Here is a 13725-nt window from a genome sequence, read left to right on the forward strand (position 1 = left end):
ACTTAGAGAGGTTCCCAGGGGTTCTGCTATAACCCTTTTACAAAACAGATCTTAATACAATTTAGTAACTAGATGAGATGGTGACCTATAGAACATCAGATCAGGAAACTACACCTGAAATTTCAGAGAATTTAAGTTCAGTCTGACTCTTTTTTATCCAAATGCTATATCTTATATGATCACTGCTATGCATCCTAAAACAAATACATGAGGGCCTGACTTGGCCCTTCATAGCCCATTATTTCAGAATTAAAACTCATAAAAGGAATGAAAATAAGCTTTTATAAGCCAATGTATATTCCATGAAAGTCATTTGTATCTTGTTGCTCCTCAAAATTGTGTACCCCATTTAATTCTAAAAAATTTACATTAATAAAAATTTTCATTCATCTTTATCTAATCTGATTACAATTCATTCCTCCCTCAGGAGGATATTATGATTATATTAACATAATGAAAGGATGCTGTAGTATTGATCTCTAATAAACTAAGTACCTTATCAATTATAAGGCCTCATGGACTCTATTATATGTAACTCAAATGACAATTTAAATCTGATTCCTCACCAAAGTAGTAATGTAGTAGAATCCAGTCAAAAGTCACCAAAAGGGTTTATCTCTTATATTTATTTTAGTGAAAAAAAGAGGCAATGTTATACAATTGACCTTATCAATGGAATTTGCTATGTGAGAAAAAAGGGAGGGACATAACAGTATCAATACTATTAGTTCTGTTTGATTGCATGTATGAGTCAGAGTCAACATTCAATTACACAGAAAGGCTTACCATGAGCCACATGGTATCACAACTAGGCTCAGTTATACCTAAGTGGGAAAATATCTTCTTTACCAAAATGGGGAAATTAAGTCAAGAGAATCCTGCCCTCACCTTTGCAAGGTCTTTCTCTTAATTTTTCCAGAGACAGACATCCATAGTTCTCAGACTCAGGAGCACTTGGAATTTCCTTTGAAGGACTAGTGGCTTTATGAGAAACATCAGACTCTTATACCTGAAATCAAAACTTAGAATAGCAGCAGATTAAAGTCCCAAACAGTAAAATTTTATGAATTACAGCTGAGGGTGAGGTTATTGTTATTTTTCTCATGTATTAATAAGTATCAGGACTGTTGATCTTTCATGTAAGAATAATCACACACTGGAATATCATATAGAGTGAACATCAGTTCAAGCATACTATGAATAGTTGGTTCAAAAATGCAGCTTCACTACATACTAATTATTAACATATAATTTCATGATTTTCCAAATGATATTAAATGAAATTCACTTACTTAAAGTTTAACTTATAAATTTCTCCATTTTGACTGGGAGATGTTCTAGTTCCTTAAATGCAGCACCACAGAGTTTTATAACACACCGTCAGCCAAGTTGCCAAGATCTTATCCCAAGCAAGCTCACAGACAAAGATCTAAGAGGATGTGGCTACTCTCTTCTCCCAATACTGAGCTATTATTATTTTCTAATTTAAAGCAAAATATGCCATATTAAAACAATTAGCAGTTTTCAAACATATAGCAATATTACATAACAGATACCTTTATAGTCTAATTGAATTCAGATTAAAATGGGAAGTAACTTGCCTTGATAGCTTTTCTCAGCTTTTATGATACATGAAAAAATTTTGCATGCCCAATATCATGTATTTAAAACATAAAACTTATTTCAAGTCAGACGACAATAACTCAGTGGAATGCATTTTTGAATTATTAGCCTATCCCCTTGGTATTTTACTAATTATATCCAATGACATCTAAAACCCAGTATAGAGTTTTCCAGTATGAAGTACTTAAAGTCTTAGTTATTACTTCAGGTATTTGCTAACTCACAATATAAGACAGTTATAAACAGTAAGACTGAAGTCTTTCCCTTTAGAAGGCTAGTTGGGGGGAAAATTAACTCACTGAATATGTAATAGTTTTTAAACCATCTTGCTATCTCTTAGCAGACCAATCCATAAGATACAAAAATTATTCTAGCCAAATTATATCAATTTAGTCTACATAGTCGACAAGATATTATAACTTTATGCAAAAATAGCTACAAAATTTAGATCACAGGTCTGGTTGGGGGTGGTCCTCAAAACATCTTATTAATCATAGTAATTCTACATTTTGAGGCAAAAGGCATTTCACTATAATAATTTTTCAAAGACTGTTATCACATTAATTTTAATAACTCAATAGGGAAGTGGTTTCTCTAATAGTATTTCACAATAATTTATAAAAAATTCACATAACAGTATGTAATTAAAAGCTTATACTCCTAATTAAAAATAATTCACATTTCTGATTACATGCATAATATTCTCCAAAATTCCACAACACAAGGAAAATTAGAAGCCTAAAGAATATCACAGGTTTTTCATTTTGTTTTGTTTTTCAAACATAAGACCAAACTTCCAAATTTTCATCTATGCAGTTGTGCAAAATCTTAACTTATCCTTCTTATAAAATTATTTATATTATTACCTTTGATAGGTTGTTTTAATCCAAAACCTGATAACAATGATTAACATTTATATAGTGCTCAATATGCTATGCACTTTAAAATCATTTTATGCCTCCAAACAACTTGGGGAAGTGGGTGCTTTATTTAATATCCCCTTTATGTATAAAGAAGACTGATTAAATACCCTAATATACTACAATTATAATGTAGTTTCAGAACAAAATTTTCTACAAAATCAATTCTTGATTTATAATTATTTATGGCAATATTTAGATCTCATTTTCTTTTAGGACCCACTGTTTTTAGTTAGCTCACATTCAGAAATTTATGGTGCAACCCACAATGGTTTCTTAATTTCTTTAATTCACACAAAAAGCCCCATCTTACCCTCACCCATAGGATTTTTGTTTATAATCCTGGTAGGAAAAGCTACCTATTAAATTTTTACAAAGACCTTTAGCATAACTATTTAAACCAGACCAAAGAAAGAATATTTTCTCTATCAATCAGTTAGTTAATGTTCATGATAATTTTGTTGTATATTTGAAAGGAATACCAAGCTATGCATAGTAGATTTGCAGTTTCATCTACAACCATCTTTTTTTGGTACTATGTTATGGAAATGCTTGTTTATTCCATAAATTAAAAATTAAATTAAAAAAATCCTTCAAAGTCTTAAGAAATTTCTTTTGTAATCTTTTATTGATTGTGGAAGGATGTGAAATATTTATCAAATTCTTCAGATCCTTTTTACTTCAGTGGGATCAAAACTCTTTTACTTTTTCTACTTGCTTAATTCCTCTGGTCTTTATATTCCAATACTATCCAAGACTGTATACAGACTTAATTTTTGTTCTAGTGAATTTTCCTTTAAACCTTAGTACAGATTTTTATTACACAAAACAAATTAATCTCAATATTATCACATTTTGGGGCTCTTAAAGGCTTATAAATACATAGTTCATTCCAATTTCTTTGAGGCCTTTTGGGAAATTAGAGTTTTTACAAGTAATAGTAAAATAAACCCAAATACAACTCACTCAGCACAACTGCAAAATTTAAGGTCCTTCCTTATTCTACTGTAGATTGTTATAGATTTCAGTAAGCAGGATTACTTTAGAGAAGAAGTTATCTATCTCCTTTTCAAAGTTAACCTCTTTTATGCTAGAAAAGCATTCATCCACCTATTTAATGAAAGAGTTTACTTGGTGATGACCAAGAGGATCTACCGGAGTCTAATTATGGTGTCTCAATTTATAGTGTATTGTATAAAAGCAATTTTCATTTTGATGTTGGTACTTAATTGTGTAAAGAAATTTGTAAGCACTTTTTCTTTGACTGTGGAAGATCTTTATTCCTAATTGTCTCCTCCTTTTACAAAGTTTGTGATAGTTTGCAATACTGTAGGTTATTAAGTTATTTGAATCTAATTGAGCATTTATGAGTTCTAGGTTTGTCTCTCATCAAAAGAGGAGTAAATTTTCTGATTATTTTAAATGAACAGAAATCCTCATCCCAGTCACTTATTTTTTGATTCAACTAAATCAAATATAGAAGCATAATAACTAATATTAACAATTTAAAATCTCAATTTTTACAAGGGTCATTAACTAGCAGGATATAATTATAATGGAATATAATTAATATATAATAATATATAATATAATAATATAAGCTATATATAATTATAACCAATTTAATATAATTTCTGTTGTCTACTTCCAATCTTTCATTTTCAATTATGGGTTTTGTTTTGAGGGGAGAAGGCAGGGCAATTGGGGTTAAGTGACTTGCCCAAGGTCAAACAACTAGTAAGTGTGTCAAGTGTCTGAGGCCAGATGTGAATTCAGGTCCTCCTTACTCCTGGGTTGGTGCTCTACTCACTGTGCCACCCAGCTGCCCCTCAATTATATTTTAAAGAGTTCAGGTTTGTTGTTTTAATTGTGCACCATACTTTTTTCCTCACTATTATTTGTTTTATTAATTTTGTATTAATTTCAATCTTTTCTCATAGCTAAGTTATCTGACCTTATAAAGACAGCTGATTCAGGGATAACTATGTAAGAAATGGGAGGAGGAGTTTTGTTTCCACAGAACTAAAGGTGTGCTTCCCTGCCCTCCCCCACCCCAGCTTTAGCAGAGACCAGGCCTCAAGGGTGGTCAGGTGAGAGGTCAGAGGCTTGTACGCATGTGCATACTTTTTGAGAAGGCAGTCTAGGGAATTAGAGAGGCCAAACCCACTTGAACCTGTTCAAGCTTGTCTAGGGTCTGGTCTTGGTCAAGAATCCAGGCCTACTGATTTGCATAATTTGCATATGTTAAAGAGGGAAAGTAGGGGAAGTAAAAGAATATAGTTTAATCCTAAACTAAGACAAGGGAAATCTAATTAACTTCACTTTTGCTTCTGTATCCTTATTATCCTATTTATATATTGTATAACCTATATATTGCATATCCTATTTATATATGTATAACCTATATATTGTATATCCTACTTATATATTGTATAACCTAGGAAAACTATGTAAAAAACAAAGACTGTAAACTAACCATGACTCTAGCAGGAGTGGAGGGAATGGTTACCCCTGCTCCTGCAGCTGTATCAGTGTGAATGTTCCCATGAGCACTGCACCCACTCTCTCTCGGAGCATAATAAAATGCCTTCCTCTGCCCACTCTGGTCTTGAGTTCTTTGGGTGAGAATGGGCAAGTCACATGGATCTTCCTAAGGTCAAGTGAAGGGAAGCAACAAGCAGCGAAAGCTCACCGGGCTTACTCCTGAATCTTGTCTTGGGGTGTCCTGTGATCCCCACTGTGGTATTAAGAGGGCTACCACTCTGGATTCCCTTGGGGAACCCAGTGGTCTGCACGGCCTTCTTAAGGGGACATCGCTTGGGACTTCTGGCCCTGTCTCGGGAGCCTTGTGATCTTACAGCCATCCTAAGGGGTCATCACTTGGGTCCTCCTTAGGGTCTGACCCCTAGGAGGCCCTGTGATCCCCACAGATTAAGGGAGGCTACCACTTGGTCTTCCTCTGGGAGTCCTGTGGTCTGTACAGCCTTCCCTAGGGATTATCACAGGGTTCTTCCTCAGGACTTTGGCCCTGCCTAGGAAATCCCATGATCCCCAAAACCACGTTTCTCACAATTACCATATTGATGTAGAGTCTTTTATTGTCTGTTAAAATATGTTTCATTTTTGTTTGTTATTTAGTGTTTCCTATATTCATTGCATACCTATTTTTTTCTTGGTGTAAAGACATGTTTTCTACAAGTCACTGACCCTCTAATTCATTCTTCCTGAACTGTTTTCTCACATAAATCTCACTTTCCTCATATTTTTCCAGTTTTTTTCTTTAGAGTCACTATATGTCAGGATGTATATTGATTTAATTTGGAGAATCTTATTAAGTTTTTGGAAATTCTTTATCTTCTGCAATCAATGTTGTTGCATAAGTTGTGATTACTTTCATGGTTGTCTATAAGTTATCTCGAACTAGGTATCTTAGAGGCAGTTAGGTGGTGAGTTCAAATGTGGCCTCAGACACTTACAAGCTGTGTGAAACTGGGCAAGTCATTTAACTTCTGCTTGTCTCAGTTTCCTTTTCTGTAAATGGGTGGTGCTAATAATAGCAAATTTGCTCAATTGATCACCTGAATTGATTTGGCCGGCATGGGGGACTAGGTACATATCTTCATCTAATAATTATAATTATAATAATATTTATGTAGTGCTTAGTATGTGGCAAGTAGATCTTTCCTCACTCCTCCAAATGTTTCCCTCTTAGACAAAACTTCATCACACTTTAGTTAAGGTATATGAGTATCTGAACTTGTAACAACAATGTGGCTAGTAGCTTCTGCGGCTGTGTAAGACCAACAAGAGCACACCGAAGGGCTGCCAACACAGATTCTTGGATCTGCTTTTCTAAGGAAAGCAACTTTAAGGGGTTAACAATCTCCGTTTAATTAAACACATACATATATACATACATATATATGCACATGCATATATATATATATATACACACACATACACACACACACTCATATATCATTCACTTACTTCAGGGGGAAAACATAATTACAAGCATACATTATAAACAGATCAAATAACACAAACCATCCCTAGCAATGCATAGTTACCAGAGAAGCACCAACATCTGTTTGGATTATCAAAGCCGGGGTGGGGGGGGGGCTTTTTCAATGGCTTGCCCAGAGTCTTGTCACTCTTTCAATGAGTATACCCCCAAAAGTGAAAGGTTAACCTTCCAACACTCTGCTCAGGGCCTTGGGGGGCTCGAGGCTCACCATCCAGGGTGTGGGAAACCAGGCTGTGGAAAGCATCACATCATATACAAATCAATGACTCTCTACCACCCCAGTGCTGAGAAACATTCCAAGAGAAAAGCTCCCACTTTACCTGTCCCATTCAAACAAAGGCCAGACTCATCAAAGGCACTTGACATCCCCAGCAGCTCAAAAGAGAAGAACAGCAAAAAATCGTGCCCTGATTACCATTATAGAACTATACTGGTAGAATAATTTTAATACATACTTTAATTATATATCAATTATAATATGTAATATGATAAATAAAATTATTATACAACCATTTACATAGAACTTTAAATTCTGCAGAGCGTTTTGCATACAAGGATAAAGCTATAGTTAAATTGTACAACAGTTTTTATAAGAAGCAGTACGATATAGTGTATAGAGTTCTAGACTTTAAACCAAGAATATCTGAGTTCAAACTCTGCTTCAGATACATACTATGTGACTATGGGCAAGTCACTCAACCTCCATGTAGCCTCAGTTTCCTCATTTGGAAAATAACGATAAAAATCATATCTTCCTATTGTGAAGATCAAATGAGTTGCAAACCTTAAAGTACTTTATATATTATAGCTGTTTTCCTCACTATCATGTTGAAAGAAGCCCTTTCTAATGACTGTGTTATATAGTATACAATTCACTTAGGTCCTTGCTCTGTTATTATTAACTCTTTTGACCCTGGTCAATTTACTTTACCTCTATGGGCCTCTGGTTTCTTATATATGGAAGATAAGTACATTGGGAGAAGCTCTGTGATCTCTTCCAACTCAAAAATCCTAGTTTTTTTTTAAATTAACAAACTTGGCATTCCCTCCCCACCCTTCCCTCCCACAGAATGTAATGATGGTCCTCCAAGAAAATCTACAGAAATTCTAACAGGAACATGGTCTGAGTCAGTATATCAAGAAGGTACACGTGCTACTTACAAATGTCGACCTGGATATAGAACACTTGGAAGTATTGTAATGGAATGTAAGAATGGAAAATGGGAGTCTCTTTACCCAAATAAAGTGTGTATGCGTGAGTATTTCTTGTTTTGGTGTAATTTTTGTTAACTTATACGTGTACTGCAAATTATGCAACAGGTTGAAAAATATGATTTTAATTTTTTTTAAAGAAAAAAGTTACATTCCTAAAAAGGAACAATTTTACTGAATTGTTGCAAAGGAAGCTTAGAATATTTATTATAAGGTACCTTGTATTTGGCTATAGAGAAATTAAAAGGATGCTCCCTCCATGTAAAAGCTGATTTCTAGTAAGTTTCCCATAAAACAGAAGTCTCTGCATAATATAGACATTGTCATCTCACTCAAGTATAGGGCAAAAAGGTATTTTCATTTTACCATATAATCATTTTATATTTTGTCATTTTATTTTAGGAAAGCCCTGTGGTCATCCTGGAGATATACAGTTTGGTTCTTTTGAACTTTTGGAAGACACTGAGTTTTTATTTGGATCACGGGTTGTATATAAATGTGATGAAGGGTATGTGTACAGAATTTTAAACCACTAATAGCAAAGTTATCAGAGTAAAGAGATAATTAAATTGCTTATTTCTAACTTATAAATTTGTTCATATGTGATTTTAAAAAATGATTATAGGTTAACCACCTGGAATTTTAGTAATGCTGGTATTTATTATTCAAGTCCCTGAAGTTAGGAAGTTGAGTCTTATTTTGGTGTGAACCTGTGATCTCTTTGGTTTAGATGTACTTGTAATTACATGGGTCCTGGAGAGGGCAGATAGGTGTCTATTTTGAACCATATAATGTTAGGGAGTTACTTGCAGCACTCAGAGGTTTAGTGACTTTCTTGGGGGTAACAAAACTTATTATATTTTGAAATCAAGAACTTGAACTCAGATCTCCCTACTTCTGAAGATGGGTCTCTAATCTACCACAATTCTTCCTTACAAGTGCAGTGAAGCAGCAAGAGTTGTTCTAAACTGAAAATATTCACTAATTGACCACTTATAAAAATTAACTCCTACTCAAACATCCGTGCTTCACAGTAACATCTACTCCCTTCCCATCCCTCTGTGAGAAAATCAAGTATGTTGTTATATGAATTTGTCAGGAAATTACACTTAAAAATCAATACTTGTCATTCTTTTATTTAATAATTAAATATAACTTTAGCATAATCTAAATTTCAAATTTTGAAATTAAATAGTTATTTTCATTATTGTTAATTTCATTTTAAAGATTAAGTTCCAAAGAAACATTTATTTATTTATCTAAAATGTTGGTCCTCATTTTTAGCAAATTCATTTTAATTGGCAATTTTTGGTACTAATTATCCTTTAATGAGGACCTACTGTACCCATTTTTCTAGTTTTGTCTTTTAAAATGAATTTTATTGATGTACTTTTTTTAATCATCAAAAATTTCCCCAGTAGTTTTCTCCCTTTCCTTAAAACATAGCTACTCCATGTAACAAATAATATTTCTAAAGGTAATATGAAGAAAAATCAGAAAAAAACTGACCCATATACATTTCAGAAGTCTGAAAATATGTGCAATGCACCATATTTTTGGACCTCTCACCTCTGCAAAGGGTGGAGCTGTTTTTTTAATCTTTTTTTTGGTGCCATATTTGTCCTTTGTAATTTTTCAATATCACTTTTGACTATTTATGTGGTTCTTTATATTTACATTGTTGTAGTCATTGTATATTGTTTTCTGAGCTCTACTTACTTACTGTGCATCATTTTATATAAATCATGTCATGATTCTCTACATTCATCATTTCTTACAGTACAATATTCTATTATATTTATATGCCAACATTAGTTTAGCCATTCCCCAAATAATATGGTTTGCAATTCTTTGCTAGCACAAAACATGCTTCTATGAATATTTTGGTGCATGTGTTGTAACAGCAATTTAGTTAGCAGCTGCTGTGGGGATGTAAGACCAACAACAACAGCACACAGAAGGGCTGCCAGCACAGGTTCTTTGATCTGCCTTTCTAATGAAAGCAACTTTAAGGGATTAACAATCTTACTTTAATTAAACATACATATACTACTCACTTAGTTCAGGGGGAGAAGCCAGCACCCTGAACTTCAGAGCAAATACAAACAGAAATTACAAATAAAAACAATAGAAATACATCACCATTTCTGTCTAAACAAATCACAATACATAGTTACCAGAGAAGCACCAACATCTGGGCTACCCAGAGTCTTGTCACCAACACTTTTTCAATGAGTGTACCCCCAAAGGCAAAACACTAACCTCTGATATTACATATAAGTCTCAGGGTCGAAAGGCGTCACAATCATGAGACTCAAACTCATGTGAGCTAGGCCTACCCTTGAGGTAAGCAGGTCATCAAAGGCTCCCAATTCAAAGATTCCTTAGTGCTGAGAAGCACTCCAAAACAAAGACAACAATAATTTCCCTTTGCTTACATTTGAAGGGCAAGACTCATCAAAGGTACTTGATTACCTCAGCATTCCAAAAGAGAAAATAGCAAAAAAGTCCCACCTTAATTACCATAACATATGGTTACTTTAATCATATCAATAGCCTTCTTGGAGTACAAGCTTAATTGTGGAAGCTTTGTGTCAAATAGATATTTTGATTACTTTATGTTCTTAATTCAAAATTACTTTCCAAAATATCTGAAATTATTCACAGCTCCGGCAACAATGTACTTACTAGTAGTGTGCCTATCTTTCTATAATCTCTCCAAGATTGGCTCTTCCTATGTTTTGTCATATTTGTCAGTTTCCAGAGAGTAAACTAAAAGTTCAAGGTTGTTTTAATTTGAAATTCACTTGGTATTAGTGATTGGAGCATTCTTTTAATTTTGGCGGGGGATGATGAGACACTAGTTCAATAACTTTTTTTGAGCATTTTTAAAAATTTATTTTTTAATTTTCAGTTTACAACACTCAGTTCCACAAGTTTTTGAGTTCCAAATTTTCTCCCCCTCCTTCTGCTCCCCCGCCCCTCCAAGATGGTATGTAATCTGCTATATGTTCTACATATACCTTCACATTAAATTTATTTACACAGTAGTCAAGTTGTAAACAAGAATTATAACCAATAGAATGAACTATGAGAAAGAAGTATATGTGTAGAAATTGGTCTATGCCCAGTTTCTGCCATACTATTTTCCAGTTGTCCCTGCAGTTTTTGTGAAATAGTGAATTCTTAACCCAGAAGCTGGACTCTTTGGGTTTATCAAAGAGTAGATTGCTATCATCATTGACTATTGTGTCTTGTGCACCTAACCTATTCCACTGTTCCACCACTGTTTCTTAGCCAGTACCAAGTAGTTTTGATGACTGCTGCTTTATAATACAGTTTAATATCTGGTATGGCTAGACCACCTTCCCTACCATTTCTTTTCATTAATTCCCTTGATATTCTGGACCTTTTGTTCTTGTAGATGAATTTTGTTATTATTTTATCCAGCTCTATAAAATAACTTTTTGGTAGTTTGATTGGTATGGCACTGAATAAGTAAATTAATTTAGGTAAAATTGTCATTTTTATTATATTAGCTCAGCCTAACCAAGAGCAGCTGGTGTTTTTCCATTTATTTGGATCTGACTTTATTTGTGCGAGAAGTGTTTTGTAATTGTGTTCATATAGTTCCTGGGTTTGTCTTAGCAAGTAGACTCCCAAATATTTTATACTGTCTACAGTAATTTTAAATGGAATTTCTCTTTCTATCTCTTGCTGTTGGGTTTTCTTAGTAATATATAAGAATGCTGAGGATTTAGTGGGCTTATTTTATATCCTGCGACTTTGATAAAGTTAATTTTTATTTCAAGTAGTTTTTCACTTGATTCTCTAGGATTCTCTGAGTAAATCATCATATCATCTGCAAAGAGTGATAACTTATTTTCTTCTTCGCCTATTCTAATTCCTTCAATTTCTTTTTCTTCTCTTATTGGTAAAGCTAACATTTCTAGTACCTAATTGAATAATAGGGGTGATAATAGACATCCTTATTTCACTGCTGATCTTATTGAGAATGCATCTAGCTTATCCCCATTACATATGAGGCTTGCTGATGGTTTTAGATAGATGCTACTTTTTAAGGAAGACTCTGTTTCTTGCTATCCTTCCTAGTGTTTTTAATAGGAATGGGTGTTGTATTTTGTCAAAAGCTTTTTCTGCATCTATTGAGATAATCATGTGATTTCTTCTAGGTTTGTTGTTGAAATGATCAATTATACTTATAGTTTTTCCAATATTGAACCAGCCTGGAATTCCTGGAATAAATCCTACCTGGTCATAGTGTATTATTCTTCTGATCCATTGCTATAATCTTTTTCTATATTTTATTTAAAATTTTTGCATCTATATTCATTAGGGAAATTGGTCTATAATTTTCTTCCTCTGTTTTGACTCTTCCTGGTTTAGGTATTAGTTCCATATTTGTGTTGTAAAAAGAATTTGATAGGACTCCTTCTTCACCTATCTTCCCAAATAGTCTATAAATTATGGGAATTAATGACTTTTTAAATGTTTGATAGAATTTGCTTGTAAATCTATCTGGCCCTGGAGATTTTTTCCTAGGGAGTTCATTGATGGCTTGTTCAATTCCTTTTTCTGGTATGGGGTTATTTAGATATTATACTTCCTCTTCTGTTAATCTGGACAATTTATATTTTTGTTAATATTCATCCATTTCCCTAAGATTATCAAATTTATGGGTATGCAATTGGGTAAAGTAATTCCTAATTATTGTTTTAATTTCCTCTTCATTGGAGGTGAATTCACTCTTTTCATTATTGATACTGGTAATTTGGTTTTCTTCTTCCTTTTTTTAAATCAAATTGACCAATGGTTTATCAATTTTATTGGTTTTTTCATAAAACCAGCTCTTAATTTTATTTGTTAGTTCAATAGTTTTCTTGATCTAAATTTTATTAATCTCCCCTTTGGGTTTCATTATTTCTACTCTGGTATTTAATTGGGAATTTCCAATTTGTTCTTTTTCTAGCTTTTTCAGTTGCATGCCCAATTCATTGATCTCCTTTTTCTCTATTTTATTCGGGTTATATAGAGATATAAAACTTTCCCTAAGAACTGCTATCACTGCATCCCATAAATTTTGGTGTGTTGTCTCATTATTTTCATTCTCTTGAATGAAATTATTGATTGTTTCTATGATTTATTCTTTGACCCACTCATTCTTTAGGATTAGATTGTTTACTTTTCAATTAATTTTTATTCTATCTTTCCAGAGACCCTTATTACAAATAATTTTTATAGCATCATGATCTGAAAAGGATGCATTGATTATTTCTGCCTTTCTGCACTGGGTCGTGAAGTTTTTTTCTGCCCCAATACAAGGTCAATTTTTGTGTATGTGCCATGTGCCACTGAAAAAAAGGTATATTCTTTTCTATCCTTGTTCACTTTCTTTGATAGACTACAGGACTATCATTTCTACTTTTTCTAAAATTCTATTCACTTCCTTAACTTCTTTCTAGTTTATATTGAGGTTAGATTTATCAAGTTCAGAGAGGGGGAGGATGAGGTCCTCCACTAGTGTAGTTTTGCTGTCTATTTCTTCCTGTAACTCCCTTAACTTCTTCTCTAAGAATTTGGGTGCTATACCATTTGGTGCATATATGTTAAGTAATGATATTACTTCATTGTCTATGGCACCTTTTATCAGGATATAGTTTCCTTCCTTATCTCTTTTAATTAGATTTATCTTTGCTCTTGCTTTGTCTGAGATTAGGATAGCTACCTCTGCTTTTTATTTTATTTTTTTTACTTCAGCTGTAGCATAGTGTATTCTACTCCAGCCTTTTACCTTTACCCTGTGTGTATCACCCTGTTTCAAATGTGTTTCTTGTAAAGAAAATATTGTAGGATTTTAGTTTTTAATCCGTTCTACTATCCACCTACATTTTATGGGATAGTTCATCCCATTCACACTCACAG

At 33.4% G+C, this 13725-nt stretch overlaps 1 protein-coding gene across 1 annotated transcript in view; it reads left to right on the forward strand.

The window, feature by feature from the left end:
* CFH (complement factor H) overlaps positions 1-13725 on the forward strand; it is a 123700-nt gene that overhangs the window by 22296 nt on the left and 87679 nt on the right. Inside the window, exons 2-3 of the mRNA XM_036754491.1 lie at positions 7640-7825; positions 8185-8290. Coding sequence (XP_036610386.1) covers positions 7640-7825; positions 8185-8290 — 292 coding nt within the window. The remainder of the gene's footprint in view (positions 1-7639; positions 7826-8184; positions 8291-13725) is intronic.

This window comes from Trichosurus vulpecula, chromosome 4, assembly GCF_011100635.1.
Source record: "Trichosurus vulpecula isolate mTriVul1 chromosome 4, mTriVul1.pri, whole genome shotgun sequence".
Lineage (NCBI taxonomy): Eukaryota > Metazoa > Chordata > Mammalia > Diprotodontia > Phalangeridae > Trichosurus > Trichosurus vulpecula.